We start from the raw sequence: 22,149 nt of genomic DNA, 5'->3' as shown, positions 1-22,149 counted from the left end.
CCCCCGCATTTAACCTTCATACAGCTATATCATAACTCATTATTGTAAAAAAAGCACTTTGTCAGATGTGTTATTGTGTCTGTGAGACACAAATGATGCCCCGCATGTGTTTTTGAGTAAAACTCAGCATAGCTGAACGAAACTTAAACTCAATCTGTAACTAATCATGACAGACTCACATACCTAAAAGCAGTCAAATATCTTCAAGCATTTACAAAAAAAAAAGTGAAAAACTATTATTTCAATACATTTTTTAAAGTGCAGGGCCCATTAATTTTGGTAAAACTCAGCGTAGAAGAATGAAACTTATACTCTATTTGTAACTAATCATGACAGACTCACATACCAAAAAGTAGTTCAATATCTACAAGGGTTTACAAAAAAAGTGCGGAAAACTGTTATTTCCATAAAATTTTTAAAGTCCAGGGCCCATATTTTTGGTAAAACTCAGCGTAGTGGAACAAAACTTTATCTCATTCTGTAACTAATCATGACAGACTCACATACAAAAAATCAGTTCAAATCTTCAAGGTTTCACAAAAAAAGTGTGGACAACTGTTATTTCCATGGAATTTTTTAAGTCCAGGACCCATTATTTTGGTAAAACTCAGAGTCGCGAAACGAAACTTTAACTCAATCTGTAACTATTCATGAAAGACTCACATACAAAAAATCAGTTCAATATTTTCAAAAAAAAAAGCGGAAAACTTATGGGACGGACAGAATTACTGACAGAATTGCTGACAAGACTGATGGGGGTAAAGCAATATGCCCCCCAACTTATCGTTGCGGGGGCATAAAAATACAGATGAATTGAAATGGTATCTGACTATTTAATGAAACATCAAACAGCTGTTAGCAAGGGAAATTTAAATGACTACTTTTGTTTCGCTAATGAATTTGAAATTTTATCGTAAGATTGTAGAGCACATGGTTTGATGATACTCCTGATTGTGAATCAAACAAAGCAGCATGTTATGAACTATGACGTTTTTGATAAAGAAAAAAAAATGAAATGGAAACTCAGTGCCGTTCAGTATTTCAAACATGATATACATATACAGCATACAAAAAAAATCTTCTGATATGAAACAAATGACATTATGAAGTAGTGTGTAAAGTGAAGTACATGTACATGTACAAGCACAACAAATGATGTAAAAACTGAAATAATCATGGCCCAAAACAATTGTATTTCTGGTTCATCCTCGACCTCGGATAACTTTAACATTTGTAAATGGTTCCTTAGACTTCTACTTAACGAGGTTCCACTGTATTGATTTTCCAAAAAATTTCAATTCTGAATTTTTTGGACTGTAAAAGATTTACACCAACCAAACTTTTTGACAGACAGAGATGAAGTAAAAACTATGGGACACCTGCACCTGTGACATAGGCCCTCATAACCAAACCTTGTTTCCAACTTTTTAGGACATATAAAAATATTACCTCTAGATGACTGAACAATAAAACTACAATGAAAGGTCTTTCAACCTATGTATGCATTTGAAATGGCTCCTTCTTGAGTCTAAAAAGGCAGAAGCTCTGCTAATTTCACTTTAAAATGCATTACAAGGTACAAATTGTATATCACAACTGATTCAATCTAGTATATAAGCACCTACATATGATTCTTTCAGCATTGATATATTGTTCATACAATTCTTCCATCATTTCCTTCTGTAGTTCAAAGTATTCTATGTCCTCTGGTGAGGCAGTTCTCTTCCTGTGAAAATCAGAAAAAATTCAACTTTCCTGTTATTCTATTTCTAACCTACAAGCTCCTGCGTATGGAGTGTTCATATCACAACTCATACGTAATGCCAGAGCTTGCCTAAACTACGCAGACTTTTTGTATCGCGCTAGAACTCTAACAAATAGGCTTCTGGAACAGGGTTATGTTGCTACAAGATTGAAGTCATCACTACAGAAGTTTTATGGTCGTCATCATGAACTCGTGGATCGTTATGGTGTATCCATCAGCACCATGAAAACTGATGTATTCAACAGGTCAGTTTTCCTTTCCTCGTTTGTTGTCTACCCCGGACTTTACTTTTTATGAGCAACTCGGCGGGTGTTTCTAGAAAAGCAGAGTTTGTTTGTTTGTTGGGGTTTAACGTCCGAGCAGAAAAGCAGAGGACGCTTACCCTACCGGTGCACCTGGTCCATGCTCCCAGTTTTTAGTGGAGTCCAAGTTGCTCATTTACTTTTGTTACTTTGTATGTATGATTTTAGTTACTTTATGTTCTTTGTTGTGAATGTCTGTTTTCCATGTCTGGTCTTTGTCCCTGGATTACATTCTTTTGATTACCACTATAACCTTGGTTCCCTTGATTACTCTTTCCAATGGAATGCATTAACACACACTCAAATAAATTAAATAAAATACAATCTATGCTGTCAATGAATGTTAATTTTTGTGGAACTTATAATTATGCTTGTAATATGAAAAAATAGTTCAATATTTTTTTCTTAATTATGACCAGTTCAAAATCACCAAGAGTTATCTTTCTTTGACCATACATTTATTTTGTCTTACCAGTCATTGACTTCTTGTTGATTCTTTTTGTAATTTTCTATTTTCTTCAGACCATTGACTTTTTGTTCCTTTAAGTTTTCATATGTTTCCCAGGTATTGTGTATATTTGCCCAGTTCTTCCATTTAATTAAGAACTGGTGTTCAACCTCATTAATGCTAGCATCACAGCCATCATTTGGATCCCCATTGTCCATTACATTATATACAGTGGTTCTGCTGCCTGTAGCTGCAATGATTGGAAGCAAAGGTTATTGCAGTATGAATAACAATAACATATATTCTTTTGTGTACACTTTTTGTTCTTGTTAATAATTTCTTTGAGCTTTGTGCTAAAGAGTGAAAAAAAAAGAACAGAAATAAGCACTGTATTTTGGAGTGTATTATACACATTAATGTAGTGTTGAAGATTAAAATGTGTGAAAAGAAGTCTTTTTTAGACATAGATTGCAGCAGAATTTTGTAAGACAAAAGATCAATACTGTGCACTCAATAAGTCCATTTATTTCCTACATAAATGTGAAGGAAAGAAACTTGTATTCACACTTATAGACCATGTAAAGATCAGTTACTATATAAATTTGATAATTCTAATTTTGAAGGATGATAAAATTGACAAAAGATGAATGAAATGGCTTACAAAACAAAATCAAGTCAGGAAAATCTGACATTTCTGGTTTTGGTTGAAACTCAAATTTCGTGATTTTTCATTTTAAAACAAAATAATCATTTTCAGATGCAATAACATCCAATAAACAGGGTTTAACAAAAAAGGACTTTTTTACTTTTTGGTTTTTATTCATTTTAACTTCTGTGTTTTGTAAGAAAGAAATATTGTACAATCTATGTCTGAAACATTACATATCAATAAGACATTCAAACATAACTTGAAGAAAATATTATCTTCCTTTCAGTACCATATCACTTCCAGTTTGTTTGTTCACATTATGCTATCTCTTTTCTGGTACAAAAATCTTTTATTTCTTGGCATGCTCTGGAAACGATTTCTATGTAAAAATATGTGCATTATACACACCAAAATACGGTAATTTTCTTTAATCAAAGTGCTGTCAGCACTGGGGTTTTTTGATTCTTGAGAAAGTTGTAACATGACCAAAATTTAAAAAGATTACATGATTTAAAATAAAACTATAATCATACATCTGCATTTCCTTTATTATTAAGAACTGTTTTTCTACATATGAATAAACTGAAAGTCAATCAATTACTGATTTAAGAAGTAAAAACTGTAATTGATAATTAAGCAGTATCAAACTTCACATGCACATTTCCATATTTTGTTCTGCTTCACCTTTTTCCCGATTTTTTTTAAACCTGTTGAAAAGATAATTTTCAGTGGCAATTCTAGGGAGAGGGAGCAAGGAGTTGGCACTTCCTTTTTATTGAAAAATTTCATGTGTAAAATTAACAAAAAATGTCAAATAATGTTCTAGCACCACCATTTTTTCTGAGGAACCCCAGCTGGCACTCTTTCTTTTCAAAGGGTCAGGACCTGTCTTTGATTTGCAATCACATTTTAAAGTATTTCAACAGAGTATTATTATTTTACTCAAATTGAACTAATTTCAGCTTAAGAAAATAAAAGGAGTCCCTCAAATCTTCAGTTCAATTGAAGACTAGATCTTAATTTCATTTGCAAAAATAATAGAATATTATTAAGATGAATAGCTGCCAGAAACATATTTACAGGTTATACAAGATGTATTGAATAATATAAGAGGAATTAAGATTTGGAATATATTTTTGTGTAGTGTTCAGAAACAAGAGGAAAGTTCCAGACATACACCGGCAACAAAAGGTATTTTGTTACATCAAATATCAAATACTGTAAAAGTACTTTTATTCATGGGTACAAATTTTCATGGTTTAAGGAAAAATGATCAGTTCATAGATGCTTGAATTTGTGGATTTGACAACTTTACAAACGAATGGGAAATTTCCTTTTCTTTGGAAACCAAATTTCACAGTTTACTGACCCCCCCCCCAAAAAAAAACAAAAAAATTGGTACCCCATGAACAATAATACTCTCACAGTAACTGGCTACACAGCAAAGATGAAGTTTTGGAAAGATCATCATTCTTTATTATTTGCCAGGTCTTGACTAACAATGAGGATTATCCTTTTTTAACCAAAGACTTACCCCCTTTTTTGCCCATTCTATTTTTATAGACTCTTTCAACAGTTTCTCTGTTTTCAGCCTCTGCTTCTTCATCATCCTGAGCTACTTCAATGATGTCATCAGAGTCTGTTCCTTCATCAGTGTCTTCTTTGTAACTGCAAGAGGTATAGTATAGATCAATTAAATTTTTGCCCTTGTTTGCTAGAAAAATTGACAGTAATACAGCATACCTTTCATACGATGATAAAGAATTTTCCTTTATCAATCAAATTATAGAAGAGATTTTATGTTAAAATTTCTCGACACTACAGTATTAATTTGTATTAGAGAAACACGTATTTCCTGTTGTTTTGGTTGTTTTAAAGGCAGAAAACCAGCACTTTGATTTGTTGAGTGATTTCATGTAAGTGTGCTTTCATTTAAATTGATTCCCTATATCTATATTCATAATTTTTCTTCCCAGTAGTACAACAGTCTTCTTTTGTGATGAAAATTTTTTAACCATGATGAGTGAATTTTATTATGCTTACAGTGAAAATAAAATGAATGCATTCAAATGTAAAAACGAAGTACTAAACTATTGAAGGAAATGAAAATAAAATGAAGAAAAAGATTTAAAAACAATCATTTTTAAGAAACTAAAAACACCAGTATAAGTTGGTCCTTTTCACTATAAAAAAATGTTCAGGCAAAGTCAACTTTAATCAATGTTACTGAATATAAGCATTAATTAATATTCCATGAGCAAACATTATTCAACATAACCTAACAATATGGTAAAAATAACAAACAGCCATGAAGCAAATAATTTATAATAGGTTGGAAGTTCCCTGAAAAATTTACCTAGTCCTGATCTAAAGCTCTATATATTTTTGTTCCAAAGATAGGCTATTATAATAGAAACTCTGATACATAATCAAGTCCTATCCAAGTCATTTAATTATTATCAAAGATAAAAAGATGGATGAAATGTATCTATCATTTAATCAAAATTGCAACTCTTGTAAAGTGGGATCATAATGCTTGAATTCATTCATAAGTTTATATCATATTCAATTTCACTAAAGCCTATCAAGCCTTCATTTGAAACAGAATGAAATCAGTCCAAGTTACTCGCTTACATGAAATTGATGTAAAATGCTGAATACAAACATTCCAATGATTTGTAAGAGTTGCGTCCCTTACCCTAAGTCTGCCTCCTTAAGGAAAAGTGTGTACCAGTAACATTTGGGGAAAAACAAAAACAAAAACAAAAAAACATGCAACCTTTCCTGAAATATAAGTACCACTGTAACTCCAAAATAAAGTTAAAATAGAAAAATTCTTATAAAGGAGAGGGGCAATTAAGGCTCTCAAAATTAATAGTGTTAATTGTGAATTTATAGACTTGAATCCATAAGAAATGAGATAACATAAAAACTTCTGACAATTCTTGCATTAAGAGGACGAAAGAATTGCTTGAAGTTTGCCAAATTTTAGATAATGGCAATTTAGTACTTTTTGGTAACTTTTCGGTAATATTTTTGGCAAGGAAATGGTGTTCACACTCAAGACACAATTTCATTTTAAGTGAAGAAATTCATTATTACATAATTTTTCATACATGAAAAATATGAAGTTGTTTCTTAGGTGTGGCCATACAAATACAATGTACATACAAAAAACGAAATTTAGAATTATCACCAGTTTTTGTTTGATGACATATAATTGTAGCACCATAATGACCTCATTACAATAAATTAATGCCTCATAAAATTACTGATAGAGCGTGTTTTTCATGTCTTCGACTACCTTTTTGGGTCTAGCATGGACGAAAAAACATTTTTCCTGATATTTATTTATTTAACAATGTTTTGACAAATTTTTTTCCTTTTCCTAAAACTAAAGCAGTGTCCTAAACATATCCTAAACAAATCAAATTTCAGATCAGGTAAAGTTAGTTTTGCAAATGACAGAATCTTTTTTTCCTAGGGAGAGCCTTGAACCCAAATGACAGCACCTTTTCTTTCCCTAGGGAGAGCATTGGACCCAAATGACAGCACCTTTTCTTTCCCTAGGGAGAGCATTGGACCCAAATGACAGCACCTTTTTTTCCTAGGGAGCACCTTAGACCCTAAAGGATATCAATGACCTTTTATAATGATTCTTCAAAAGTTTGTGATGTGAATCTCAGACAAAAAATGCAATGCCAATGGACAAATTTCTATTAATTCAGTCTTTAAACAGTAGAAGTAGTAAATAGAGTGAATGATGCCTCTTGCTGAACCTTTTGCCATCCAATGATCCTATTAATAGGCCACTATGCTATGGATGCAACAAAAAAGCAAGCATTTTCAGTAAATGTCATATGCATGTAAATTAAGTTCACTGTAATTTCACTTCACTGAAGTTTTCTAAGATTAGATCTCAATTTCTCCCCAAATTTCTTTCAAAAATAATTTAGAAATTGCTTGCATTTACTGAACAAGCTTTATTCATAAACCAAGTTAAGCTAACTGCTTAAATAAAGCAAATAATACAAGATACAAGACAAGGATGAAGAACATAAGCTGTGGAAAATTAAACAAACTAGTATGAATGTACTAAAGTGTTTTATTTATTGCCTCTCTGGCAGGGTACTTAAGACATGATGAGTAATATTGAAAGCCAAATAAATAGAAACCCTTACCAGACCCCTTTCCTGGAACTTTTCCTTCCAGAGGATCTATGTTTAGTTTTTGGTCTAAAATTATGAACAAAACGAAGTTTCATCATAATTATTTATTAAAATGTATTTCTATCATTGTGTAAAATATTTATTTTGTTTTCTTTAAAGAGTGCCGAACAATTACAAGCTTATAATTCCAATCTAATTAGTATACACCTTTTTGGTGCATTATAACTGGTTGTTCACCTATTATGACCTCAGTGATGACAGTTTTTACAATAGTGTAAATTCTATGTACATAACAACATGCCTACCATCGCTTTGACAAAAGACAGAGCCATTTAGAGGCTTAAAACTTTATTATCTACTTTATTCTATTTATTTCCGGCATTATACATTCAAACCAACAAAAGAATACAGTTATCAGTAGCATGTAAATACTTTGAATATTGACATTGACAACCATGTCACCTGATCGGTTGAATTCCGCCATTTGCAATGTCAATTTTGGGTGTAAATTTCACTGAATGAAAAATAAATATTAATATATTTCGGATATCTAGGGATTGGAATTAAAAGGAATAAATACTGTTTTCCTGAATTTATGGATGTGTAAAATCAAACTTTTATTTGTTTTGTGAGTGAATGGTCTGATTTTACACATCAATAAATTCTGAAATTTAAATTAAGAACATTGCAATCCTGATGAAGATCACAGATTGTAATTTCATGTTGATTAACTGTTGAAAAGAAAAAAGAATGCTATGATTCTCTAAAAATATTTCTCTGCAACATACAACTTGCTCAATTCTACACAAATGCAAAATTGTTTACCAACAAAATAGGTAAAACTCGAAGCCTATTACTTAAAGTAATTCTGAACAACACTAAAGTCTCTCATTTAATATTATTACCTTTTATTCTAACATTAGAAATCCAATAATAAAGAAACAACACATCAATAAAATTGTTTTTGAATCATAAAACATAAATAAATACAAAAAAAAATGTTTTATGATTGTGTACAATTTATATTAATTAACTATTCCTTCAGAGGGAAATACATTTTTCCATGCTATTTCCCCACGATAAGCAACAAAAATACATACAATTTTAAAAGACTTGTGTCATCAGGATTATGAAGACATTATTTTACTGGTCTTAAAATTTTGTAAATATGAAAGTGAGTACGAACACACAAAGGAATGGTGGGATGGAATTGAATTGATATGCTCCAATCAGTTGATGGTGATGTGAGGTACAAAACAAGGCATTTTTTATTTCATTTCATAAGAATTGAATTGAGGTTCTTCACGCCATTCTGAATCCTAAAATGAAGAGCCTTTACAGCTGGCTTGACAAGACTTTTAATTTCATTATGTTGTGTTGAAAGATGGCATGACACAACTTCTAATTTTTTGTTGTGTATACTGCTGGCTTGACAAGACTTTCAATTTCACTATGTTGATGTACCTGACTTTTTTAGCTGCTTTTCTTGTTTCGAATCTTCTAGCATCATCTTCACTCCATGAATCGGATTCTGACAGATTTCTAGTTCGTGGACGTCCAGCACCCTTCTGCCTTTTACCACGCCCTTTAGCTGCCTGCCTTACTGGTCTATATCACAAAAAAGATAATGCAAACATTCATGACATATATCATGGAACACATTCGTTTCTTCATAAAACTTTTCAAAAGCAAGTGGAATAATTCTAGTAAATAATTGACAGGTGGGCTTCTGTATGACACAGACAAGTGCTGAAACCATGCCAGATTAATCCATTTAAGAGAAGATGATTGTGACTACCTGGATGGATTTAAGGGAGGGCCAAAGTTTACACCTACCTAGATCTGATGATCCTAGAGGGTCTGTAACCATCACTTCCACTACTACTTTCATCACTTTCACTATTATCTCTCCAATCATCAGATCTGTTGTATAAATAATACTGAACATGTATATATTATATTTTATAATGATCTTCAAAGTTAAATTTAGAAATACACATGCTTGGGGCATAAGAAAAAATAAATAAAAACACCATTTAAAACAGAGACAGGGATAACTAGAAAAACTGTGAGCAAGCTCACAAAAAGAATACCCACCACATCAAATGGACTCACATAATACCTGTAATTTGGATTTCATGCAAATCTATTTAAGATACCAACCTTCTAATAAAATAACGTTAAAATTCCTTGACAAGTTATGGAAGAATTGTGCTTACGATGTTTTAACAAGGAAAGCCATTAATATGAATTATTTCCCATTGGAGTCATCCAACAGTAATTTAAAGTATATTTCCTCATGCATATCTACATATCATACCCAACCTTCTTATAAGATCAAAATCCCTCAAGGGATTTAGGAGGAGTTGCATTTTCGAGGCATTAACATGCACAACCCAGGGATAATCTCCCCTTGGAGTCCTCCGACAGTAACTATGTTCCTTTATGCAAAAAATCGACATATGATGCTTGACCTTCTCATACAATTTCTTAAATCCCTTTAGTGGTTAAGGAGGAGTTATACTTATGAGGTTGTAACATGTAAAACCCTTAATTTGGATTATCTCCCTTTTGAGTCCACTGCGAGTATTTATATTCCTCCATGCACATCTACATATAATACCCAACTTTCCTATAACATTTTATCAAAATCCCTTAAAGGTTTAGGAGAAATTGCGCTTATGAGGTTGTAACATGTAAAACTCATAATTTGGATTTCTGTAAACGTATCAATTTTCGCTAATTTGTACGGATTCTGTCAGGTGAACACATTCACGGGGATTCATTTTCGCAGTTGCTAAAATGGTTAACGTTAAAAAGTGTTTAAAATCAATTTTACAGGTACTATTTTCGCGATTTTCTGCCCAACATGAATCTCCCTTTGGAGTCTTCATTCATGCAGATCTACATATCAAACCCAACTTTCCTTTAAAATTTCTTAAAAATCCCTTGAGTAGTTAAAGAGGAGTTTGCTTTAATGGGAGGTTTTAACATGTACAACATTTAATTTGGATTATCTCCCTTTGAAGTGTGCCGAAAGTATTTACATTTCTTCGTGCTTATCTACATATGATACTCAACCTTGCTATAAAATTTCAAGGAATGTGGACAGATGGACTAACAGACAGACAGATGGGGTGATTCCTATATATCCCCTAAACTTTGTTTGCTGGGGATATGTTGAACAACTCACTGAAATGTCAAATTAAAAAGGGAAAGCAAAAAACAAAAAACAAAAAAAAAAACAAATGTATAACAAAATGGGGTATCCCTGTAATGTGAACAAATTGTACTCTATGATGTCAGCACTTGAATGATTTCTTCAGGTTTGTTAGAACATACGTTTTTCTCCTCCGTCCTCTTCTTCCCCTGGGTTCATCATCCTCTTCAGATTCACCCTACAAAAAAATTATTGGCACAGTACAAAACATCTTACTACCATAAAAACAAACTCTGGTTTGTAATTATTTATTTCAACATTTATTGAAGTTATCAAAGCAAACAGGTATACTCGTTGTAATTCAGGAATAATAGCGATACAGCTATCAGTCCAACTTAAAAGCAGGTCAAGGCTAGGTTCCAGAAATTTTTGACTGAAAAGGGGATCCGACTTAGATCAACTTATACTCAAGTATTTTCAGTAGTATCAGCCTCGAAAGCATTTCATAACTGACCATTAAAAAATGATCAAAATGAATGTAAAACATCTTTTGAAAACAACTTAATGAGATTACGAAATTTAGCAGGCAAAGAAAAAATAATCAATTCTATTTGTGCCAGTTACACATTTTACCTGTGCATTGTATCTGATTGGTTCTTTCTTCTGTCTCCCTGATCTTCTGAGCCCAAACAAATCAGGGTTTTCTCTCAGAATCTGAAAATTAAGATTTCAGCCTACACAGTTAGACAAGAGTATACAAATGCCAAAAAAAAAAAAAAAACATAACATGCTTGCTCACATATTAAGATGGTGCTTTCATAAAAGGAACAATTTCTGAATATAGACAATCATAGAGAACTACATATATTCATAGAAAGAATAGAACATATTAATGCTTTTAACTAGATGTTTTACTTGTAAAAAAAAATGAAAAGAAAATGTGTTAAGACGACAAACCTCTTTTAACTCTACATTGCGAGATGGTCTGCCCCTTTTGCCTGGTGTACTCTGTTGGGAGTCTGTATCATCTTGCATAGGTACACGCCTTGTATTGTCATTATCATCGAAGTCTGATCCACTTCCAGAATCACTGTCTGAGCTACTTCCAGATTCAGAAGAACTGCCAGATTTACTATTTCCAGAATCAGATTCAGAACCAGAATCACTAAGAAAAGTACAAAACTTATTACAAATAAAAGTGGCAAAATAATTCTGATAGAATTATGGTTAATATATTTCTTGAGAAAGAATATGAAACAAAATGCTACATCTTATGTGTTGTTCAGTCAAATCTGTCTTGGTGACCTCCTATTTTCAGAAATAAATTGTCTTGAAAAACTTGGATCGAAATATCCCCATGTAGTGCTTATACATTGTATGTAAAAAAAAAAACTGTAAAAAAGACCACCAGTCTTATGTGACCATGATCATGATTGGAAGGTCATTTCATACAAGTTTGACTGTATAATCATTTTGTATAACTAAACAAACTAATAAAGCTTTAAAAATACCATGTAGGTGGTTTCTTTTTGTACTGTTAATCATATTAATCTTTAACTCTGTAGTTATACATGTAGTGTTCTGATGTAAAGCATAGGGGTACTTTGTATTTTTAACTTTAATAAGGCTAGAAAGGTTTCGTACTTAGTTAGAAGTTCCGGAACCTTAGACTTTACCTTGAATTGTTTCCTGAACCTGATCCACTTTTATCTTCACCTGATTCTGAGCTGTCTTTGACCTTCGAACTTTTCTCTGGTCGGCCAAACAATGGTTTGCTAAAATCATCTTCTGAATCACTCTGTGTAAAAGAAAAATTACTAATTGGAAATTTATCTTGCAACACAAATATAGTGTAGGTGTCATTAGGTTCCTGTCCATACCATATTTTACCCAAACATAGAAAAAAAATTAAATGTTAAATATCACAAACACTTTAAAAACATTTGAACTTTTAGCATGACAAACTGTCACATGACATCGACAATATTATTTTACCAAGGTTTGCATTACCTGTATTATCAAAATAATCCCAGTAATACCTATTGCAAACCCATGGAAAAATGTATATGCATGACTTTTTTATTCAAATAGTATTTTCTGATGTAAATGTGAACTCTATTCATTAAAAGTACATATTTTGTGTCATGTTTCAACTTTCTCCATTCAAAAATATGAACATAATTGTATTAGTTTTTAACTGGGAATTGTTGACAAATGTACTGCGTCTCAGTGTTTATTTCAGGACAGGGGATGGCAGCAACCCCCCCTTAAGAAGGTGTAGTTGCTGGATTAATGCCGGACTTTTCTGATTTTCAAATCCCAGAAAAACAACTGGGATTGTTTTTAATTAGAATATTCAAGCTCAGTAACATTTGTGCTTGACAAGCAAGCATTTCAATATGGTAAAATCTTATAACCAATCCTGAAAAATGTCTTTGAACATATTTTTATCGCAATGCAAGTTAGAAAGCAATGCACTTTATTAACAAATAAATATAATAAAACAAGAAGAATGTAGTTCAAATTTTCGAATTGCTTAAAGGGTTGCTACACATTCACACCATAAAACAAAAGTGTTCTTAATCTGTACAATTCATAAGGCAACATTGAAATAACAAACAACAGAAAATGAATCATTACATTAATTTTGAAGTCTAGGCATAGGTTTTGTGATACAAATTATCAATTAAATGAACCAAGTGACTCTCTCTCTTGTCTTTGCAACATAGTCTGAAACAGTGTAAAACATTCTGCTGAAATGCAACATAAATCTATAGCTGTAACTTAACTATGAAATATTTCTTTAATGGAATGTATAACACCAGTTCACGCATCAAATAAATGGACCTAGCAGTATATCATCATTTGACTTCAGAGAGGCAATATTGAACAAATGCACTTATAAGAACTTTGAACTAAAGAACCTTAGTGAGCACGCTCACATACCCCACACATCCCCATGTTGGATACTCAAGTGAATTTGTTCATAAGAAAAATAAATTAAGAAGGACCCCAATAAAAAAAGAAAAAAAAACATTTTCAAAAATTCTTTTTTAAATTTTAATTTGTTGTAATCTTTTCTAATGCCTGAAAAAACACTAATTTTTATCTTCTAACTAAATTCTGTTATTCAGTATGGTAGTTTTGAACTCCAGACTGTGATTTCATGAAGTTTCAATTGATCCAAAGTAAATATCATCGTAGCAGAACAAAACATACACTTGACCTGTAACTTACCAAAAATCATGTCATAATCTGCAAGCACAAGAAAAAAAGTCAAAAAAAAAAAAGACGTTATTTCTGTGCATTTAGCTAAGTTCAAGGCCTGTAATTTTGGCAAAATTCATCGAAGCAGAACCAAACAAATACTTGTCCTGTTACTTATCATGGTGAATTTATATACTAAAAATCGTGTCAATATATAAACAAGTCCAGAAAACTTATTTCAGTGAATTTAAGTTCAAAGCTCATAAATTCAGTCAAAATCACTGGAGCAGAACGAAACATAAACTTGACCTGTAACTTATGGTGAACTTATATACCAAAAATCGTGTCAATATCTGCAAGCATTTAGAAAAAAAGTCTGGAAAACTGTTATTTCTGTTAATTTTGCTAATTTCAAGGTCCGTAATTTCCATAAAAATCATCGGAGCGGAATGAAACATAACCTTGACCTGTAACTTATCATGGTGAATTTATAAAAATCATGTCAATATCTGCAAGCATTTCCTAAAATGGTCCAGAAAACTGAAAATGGACTGATGGGTCAAAAACATTATACCTTTGCAGGGGATATAATTAGGTAATTATAAAATCCCCCTTGCATTACCATTCAAATCCGTGGCTAAAATTTGGAAATACAAGTTGGTCGTCCAGACTATATTTTTGTTTAAAATTTTCTACATATTCAACTAAATTTTACCCAAATATTTGGTAGCTCAGCTAAAAATCTAGTGGCCATGGGCTATTGCTAATTTTTATCCCTGAAGTGCCCCTCATATTAAAAGCTAATGGTAAAAATCCCAAATACTCTCAAACTTCTGGGGAAGACAATGAGTTCATTATGATATCATATAATGAATCTATCTCTCCATAACAGGAATTTTGTGGGAGTTATGCCCCTTTGTACTTAATTTCCTGAATGCACAACTGATATGCCTCCCCTCATACAAAGTGGCTAAATTGTTCTTATTCATGAAAATTTCAATCCTTGAGAATAGCTCTTCTTTTAATGTGGTGCATGAGATGTGTTTTTTTTATCAATATGCCTAATTATATGTACATATTGTGTCCTCACTACCTACAAAGTTACATAAAAAATAGTTTGCTAGTTTCTGATGAGTAGTGCTTATGATCAGTTTTAGAGCTAAATTTCAATTTCACTTCCACAAAAAAACAGATCATAAATTCCTAGCAATATGCACAACTACATATCATGTCCTAACTACATGTACCTACAAAGTTTCACGAAATTGGGTTCAGTAGTTAGTGAGCAGTTGTGCTTACAAAAGTGTGACAGATGGACAGGAAAAAACAATGTCACCCTAACAAATTTGGGCTTTGTAAGAGGGGAAGACAAGACAGCGCTCCAGCTAGTAATTGAAAAGGATGGGGCATCAGTGAAGGGTAGGACACTTTTTTACTTGTATTTTTTCCTGTCAGTGTTATCGCAATATTAATTTGGAGTATTTTTTCCTTGTATGCTCACCACATTCATTGCATTCATTGGATTAATTTTGTTCTTGACGCATTGCTGTGATTGTTAGAAAAGAATTAACTGCTAAATCAAAACTACCTATCTACCCAGGCAGTGATGTTTTTCACTTTAAAGAAGTATTAAAATTGGGCAAATTTAACTGCATACCATGTGGTTAAATATTTATGGAAATTTAAGCTGGACTCTTGACCCTAATGCAGAGTTGTCAAAATCCTTTCCACCAATTGGACTGAAGGACAAATTGGGCATCAGATCTGGTAGAAATTTCGACTCTGTCAGACTGGACGTCTGGTAGTTGTTATCACAGGAGTTCAGTCCGATATTAACCAATCAGCTACAAGTACTTAAGTTACAAACATATACTAGTATTTATTTACCTATTACCTAATTTTTACTGTTACCCCTGATCTGAACGTAGACTAGAAACCAGAAGTTTGTATTCCACATGTCCGCAGGTATGCTACTTCATCCTAAAAGCATTCTGACCCATACAATATCAATCCCGAATTTTTGTTTATAAAATAACAAATGTGGTGGTCAATTGCAAGGGACTAAACTTTAATAAAAAAAAGAAATAAAGTGTCTTCTGTGACAAGTACAATCAGCAGAGTAACTATTATTCTATCATCAACCTTGTGTCTAGTTATAAAAGTAGCATGTCCAGGTTCTATTTCATTTGCCGTTATCAATCCATCAAACACATGTAATTGTGCAATCTCCATCCCAGTTCACATGGTACAGGGCTATACTGTAACCGTTTTTCAGAGACTGTTTCAATCATGATATGAATAGTATGTTTTATCTTAACACATCAGAGATTAGTATTTCTTATTTAGTAAAAATCATAGAAAAAAGTCAGGTCTGAATTTGATGGGTCCTATCAATTGTCAATGTCTGCAGGACCCATTGTCCATCCAACATTGAAAAAGATTCCAACAACTCTGTTACTGTACTACTATTGTCACAAGAATCCCTTAATCACATGAGAGCATCTAATTAAAACACAGCACCATGATGACCGTCACCAAATGTTGATGCAATATGATTTCTTCTCAGTGCTCTGAATGTCAAAGTGAAGACGGGTGGTAAACAGTGGAAGTACATGGACAGAATTTTATTTATAAGTGCAGCCTGATAAATGTACGTGTACTACATACATGACATAATGATCAGTAGCATTTATTACATAATCACTCCTTAAATTTCTAACCTTATACACTTAATGACCAGCCTTTAGAGGCTTATGAAGCACTATCAATTATTAATATCTCAAATATAACAATAAAATAAATAGATTAATATTCATATATAATATTACAGAAGTATGAGGTTTATAACAGGCTGAAAGTTTCACAAAGCTAAAGTTTCGAATTCATACCATAATGACAATAGAAAATTTTGGTAATAATATGAAAATATTCTGATATAATTCATCAAATGTTCAAATAGCTTTTGCAAGAGTCAGTATTAGGTACTGTAACTATGACTTGCTTAAGGTAGCCAAATGCCTTGACATCTAATTAGTGCCGCGCATAAATGGAGTTTCCATGACCAGTAACTCGAATACTCTTTAACAGATCTTTCTGAAAATTCCAGCTTATGTCCATCCCATCAAGTTGAACAATTTTACTCCAACCAGATTATAGCTAAACCCAACTGTTTTCCATTTATTTGCAAAATTCTGCAATTTGACTCATATGGTCTATTTTTAGTAATGACTGCCATGATTTTCGTCAGATCAAAAAATCCAACACATGGATTGTTAAAAATACCCACAGGAAAATACATGCAAAGTTCAGTTACAATATGTCCAATAGTTTCATAGAAGAAGATGTTTGAAAAAGTTAAAGGACAACAATGAAAACGACAGACCCAAAATGATGACAATAGCTCACATGGCTTTTAGCAACTTTACCGTTAACAATTTCTATTAAATGAGTGGCTGTACTGTCAAAGAAATATGTAACCCAATACAACAAAATATTAATGGAATACCTCAAATTACTTAGATTAGATGTATTTCACAATATTTGGATGCAAAATAACATTTAGTAGACGGCATGCTTCAAGAAAATGATTATCTAACGTGCGATTTGAAAGAAAGCAAACATGTTCATCTAGTTTTTTTGTAACTTTATGTGCATGTTTTTCTTATTTTTTAATGATCGCAATCACAAGCTCATTGGACACACTTCAGGCTAATAGGGACAAATTAACCGCAGCACAAAGGGAGGAAATTAATGCAAAAGACAACACAAATCACATTACGCATATATTATTTAACATGAATAATGAGTTAACTTACCGTACCAATATTGACACATAATCCAAATAAACAATGCATACTGTCTTTTTTTATTATCATTAATGGTTAGTTTGAAAGATTTTTTCAAGTTGTCTGACCAAGTCGGACCATTTTTCCTGTTTACTCAGTTGTATAGTAAACCAGATTGCATTTAACACATGCATACTGGTTTGTAATGTATTCTGCATTGAAATGTTAACTAGGTGATATTGGAAGTGCTTAGATTTGTATAATGAAATGTTTGAAAATGAAACAGGTCAATAGTAATGATGTATGATGTGAACAATTTGCATTGATCACCAAGTATGTAATGTACAGCTATAGCTAGAACTGGTTTCATTGACAATATTGTAATGAAGTCCTGTTTAGATTGGACTCTCAGTTGAAATTATGTTAATCGTCCATATGTGGCTTCCTTTGGAAGTTTTTATGTGAACTTAGACACATCAACGTGATACATCATGAAATAAGACCTTATTTTATACAAAGATTGATAAGTATGACCAAGTGATAACTATAAAGGACATGTTTGTCAAAATGCTATCAAAATGACAGACAATATATTGTACAGGAAACAAAATGCTTGTCTGCTTAAACTTGCATTGGATCAAGATATTGGCCTGTGACAGTCCGACTGGAGCGAAACAAAATCCAAAGAAAGAATCAAAATTAGAGCCTGGACCAGTTTGGTAATATTTGCGTCAGCCGATAGTTCCGTTTTTACCATCAAACCGAATATCTGGCAATTATTTCATATGACACCAGTATGGTTTTCCTATTTGTATGATGTGATTTGATTGGTCGCTCAGTAATAACATCCAATGAAATCTTGCGATACTTAGTCAATATACATGGGGGTGTCGTGTAAAATATATAGGGAACCACCACATGAAAATACAAACATGCCATGTCTCTTTTTGATAATTTGGAAAAAAAAGAAAAAATGTCTCTAATACAGCCGAAAGAAAAAAAGAATACAAAAAAAGAAGAAAAATAAGAGGATATGACAGTGATTGGGAGTCAGAAAGGCCATGGCTCTAAAATAAAGTCATGGGTAATGTCATGATTTTCACATGTTTTGATCCTTAAGTACATCATTGTAACAAATTAAAATAAAAACGTACGTGTACCAAACAAGTGATGACAAAGAACAAATAAAACATGAACAAATATAATAGAAATTCTACTCAAAAGGTATCACCTATTGCCTCCTGTGGTGTTAGTTTCTTTTCCCGCAAAAAGTTTGGTCCAGCATAAATGTGTTCGGTTGGACAGAAGTTTTATTAATGTCAAACCGAATGTCCCAATTACTGCATGCCAAATACAGAAAATATAAGCGTGACATACATGTACTATACAGTTTTTTTAAGACAATGGTTCTGTTAATAGTGTACACATTAGTCTGGTTTTAGAAATAAAAGTAAGGTTTTTGTCCTTATAAGTGGACCTTCCCTATATCATAGGATATTTATCACTTTTTTGTTACATATGCTATGTAAACAATTTATTAGTTTCAACTCAAGAATGGGGGTATTTACCTCAACTCCATGAGGGTATCCCTACCAAATTTTCAAGATGTTTTTTTTGGGGGGTAGGGGGAATGTTGAACTGAATTGTTCAGTCTCCAATGAGATATAAATCAAGTCTAAGGGAAAATTTATTTAATGCAATGACTGACGTAAATACCAACTACTTGCTAGTCTATGTGAAAACAAACATTTCTGCAAGTAGTTGCCATTTAAATGAAAAATGATCAAAACGAGAAATTATTATTTATCTTAATATTGACCAGGAAGTTAGTGCTCAGAATCCTGAATTCTACATCTTGTGGATTGAGTTCTTTTTGTGTGGAGGCTTTTATAAACCATTGGAGCTTTTGCAAGTTACATACTTTTGAAGAATGCTCACAGCTGTTTGCATATCACAATGACAATTGTCAAATAAAATGACATGACAAGAGACAGATTCACCAAAAATTATCATGTTTATGTTCATGAAGTTCTCATCTAATAAAAGGACTTAGAACACTTCAATTAGCCATGGTTACAAGACTTCAGTTATACACAACAACAAATTGCATTAGCAAAGCTTGCTACATAAAGACAAATAAAATGGTATGAGTAGGCATATGTTGCTGAAATACACATGTTCAAATTAATGTTTTATTTTGTCAAATTTTCTGTTTAAATCTACACAAAATATATTTCTTTTAAAAGGAATCTGGTCTTCATTTAAGAACAACACTCAAATTCAGTCAAAATACAACAAGGACAAAAGGTATCCAGGTCTACCGTGCTTAATCATTATAAATCAAATGGGTTGAAAGGAATAAGAAGTGAAAAAGAATATAAATTTATGAAAATGGGTCCATCGAGAAATTTGAAAATTTCAAGGACAAAGTAAGGTTAGAGGCATACAGAAGCTTAAAAGAGGAGTAATTGACTGGTTCATACTTTATTATGATGTTTTTAGTCAACCTTAACTACCAGAGGGTACTGCATTACGAGAGAGACTTGCTGAAATTCTTCGTAATTTCGTGTATTAATACGTATTTTTTTTAAATTGTTCACAGCAAAAAACATATTCATTCACTTCACAGGGCTATATTTGAAGTTGATTCATTATAAACGAGGTAATAAATGTATGTACAGCCCTATACTAGCTAGATATTTCTAACAACTTCTAAGTCCAGAACAAAGAAAAAATAATCAAGATGGCGGCTAAATTTTGCAGCGACGGCATTTTGTATCTTGCACGATTATTTCAAACGACAACGCTTTATACTCTGTTAATACAAATATATATTATCATAAAATACAAAATCAAAACAATTGTTGACCAACCTTATCCATTTCACGTGGTCATAGTGCATGTAAACACGACAAGTTCTCAACTGCCGTCCCCGGCTAAGAACAAATTCCTGGTAGGTCACGTGATTAAGACCACGTCATTCCGATTTTCCTATTCAAAAACACTCCTTTACTGTTGTCACAAAAATTTAAACAGAAAATTCTGTGTAAAACAGTCTTACTAGACCTATGAATTAGTTAAGTCCAGTTAATGTCAAGTTCAATATCTAATGAACAACGCACCATATGCCTGTTTACAACCGACATTTAATACTCGCACAAATGTTTTCAAAAGAAAAATGATTTTATATTGTTTTGAATAAGCTATTTAAAATAATAATAAATCATCAAAATCCTAGGCGAAACTCAAAAATATTGGCAGACAAGTGTCACAAATTCGGACCAAATATAGGTCTCCAGACGCACTCAATATGGCCACTACAATGTGCCTGTTTTTGCAAAGCATCATGGGTAAGACCAAGCCAATACAATATTTGTTTTCAGTAAGACGATTGCCTTATTTCTTCTCCCTATTTCATCGATGCTCGTAATCTATTGTCAACTAGTTACCATGTAAAATAAGCTGTAGAATAGAAGGCGCATCTGATATTCACATTTTAAAGTTTCGAAGGAATATGGGCTTAATTCTCCTAGCAACTAATTATATCTTCAGCAAAAACAAAAAACAAAAACAAACAAAAAACAAAAAAAAAATAGTAATAAAGCAAGTTACTTTCATTTAGTCAAAATAATTCAAAAGAAAAACATTAATAGAACAAGTGCTTAACACATTTTTTTATTCTTGACACATTAATGCAAGAACTAAATTTCCGAAAATGCAAATTTATTACTAAATATCTATTTAAGGCCTAACAGGAGTCCCCTCACTTGTTTTGTAGAAAAATTACACCATGCAAGTGTTACTTTTTATACTGACATATAGGTTAACTAACCTTCTAGTGGATAGTGAAATCACCAGTGCACGCTATGGTATGGCGTCAAACTGTTATTGCATGTACTGCAGAAAATGAGGCGGGCTTTGCAACGATCATGAAGTCCACAGAATGTTTTGTAACAGTGGACATTCATGTTCGTAAGCATTCCCTTTAAATCTCCAGGATCTGGATTCGTCTTTTGGCAACAATGTTTTGTGTCAAAATTCTCCATTATTGTTTCTGTAGCCAACGATTATTTACTAGACAAGCAGTTAAAATTTGACGAAACCGGACGAAAAATAATCAGACTGCAAATCGATCAGCATTCTACCCTGTAAAATTGACAGACATGATGTCAACTATACGGAATTTCGCCGAAAAGACAGACATCGAAAAACTCAAAATTAGGTTCCTGTCGAAAAAAAAAAACACTTGAAAGACAAGAGCATCACCGCGTAACAGCGGTTACCTAATAATAAAACTCTCGTCAATATCGTGAAAAAACTTCTTGTCCGATAATACCGAACGCAAACGCGAATTATCGATCATTAACCGATCATTATTATTACACCGTATATTGAATCTTCTTCAAAATATATGTTAACGTCCATAAAGCGCGCAAATATTTCCCGATTTGACGCGATTCGTTGATTGATCCGTGATATCTGAAGTGTAAATTTCGTCGACTAAGAAATGACGCGCCTGAATTAAAATTCTGACGACTATATAATAGATACACAGAAAAAAAGAATGAAGAATTATGTTAATAGGTCCTAAATTTACGAACGTCGAGGGAAAGTTGGTGTCGCGCAATAAGATCAAAATGCCGATCGATCTCATTATGAACCAA

The 22,149-nt window shown here is 32.5% G+C and overlaps 1 protein-coding gene across 2 annotated transcripts in view; it reads right to left on the bottom strand.

The window, feature by feature from the left end:
- The window catches only part of LOC148622484 (ATP-dependent chromatin remodeler CHD1-like), a 42,481-nt gene extending 21,984 nt beyond the window's left edge, over positions 1-20,497 (bottom strand). The window contains exons 1-11 of one of the 2 annotated variants that reach the window (XM_088572474.1): positions 20,359-20,497; positions 12,170-12,291; positions 11,451-11,658; positions 11,127-11,207; positions 10,676-10,731; positions 9,170-9,256; positions 8,798-8,941; positions 7,346-7,399; positions 4,699-4,832; positions 2,540-2,765; positions 1,626-1,726 (exon numbers count right to left, since the gene is read on the bottom strand). In XM_088572474.1, coding sequence (XP_088428600.1) covers positions 1,626-1,726; positions 2,540-2,765; positions 4,699-4,832; positions 7,346-7,399; positions 8,798-8,941; positions 9,170-9,256; positions 10,676-10,731; positions 11,127-11,207; positions 11,451-11,658; positions 12,170-12,291; positions 20,359-20,367 — 1,222 coding nt within the window. In that variant the 5' untranslated portion in view covers positions 20,368-20,497. The remainder of the gene's footprint in view (positions 1-1,625; positions 1,727-2,539; positions 2,766-4,698; positions 4,833-7,345; positions 7,400-8,797; positions 8,942-9,169; positions 9,257-10,675; positions 10,732-11,126; positions 11,208-11,450; positions 11,659-12,169; positions 12,292-20,358) is intronic. The other variant, XM_088572475.1, reaches the window with a different exon arrangement.
- Between the last annotated feature and the right edge of the window lie 1,652 nt (positions 20,498-22,149).

The sequence above is a fragment of the Perna viridis genome, chromosome 3 (genome assembly GCF_037379345.1).
Source record: "Perna viridis isolate PV_CMFRI_1.1 ecotype Kerala chromosome 3, ASM3737934v1, whole genome shotgun sequence".
Lineage (NCBI taxonomy): Eukaryota > Metazoa > Mollusca > Bivalvia > Mytilida > Mytilidae > Perna > Perna viridis.
This window is presented reverse-complemented; position numbering and strand designations above follow the sequence as displayed.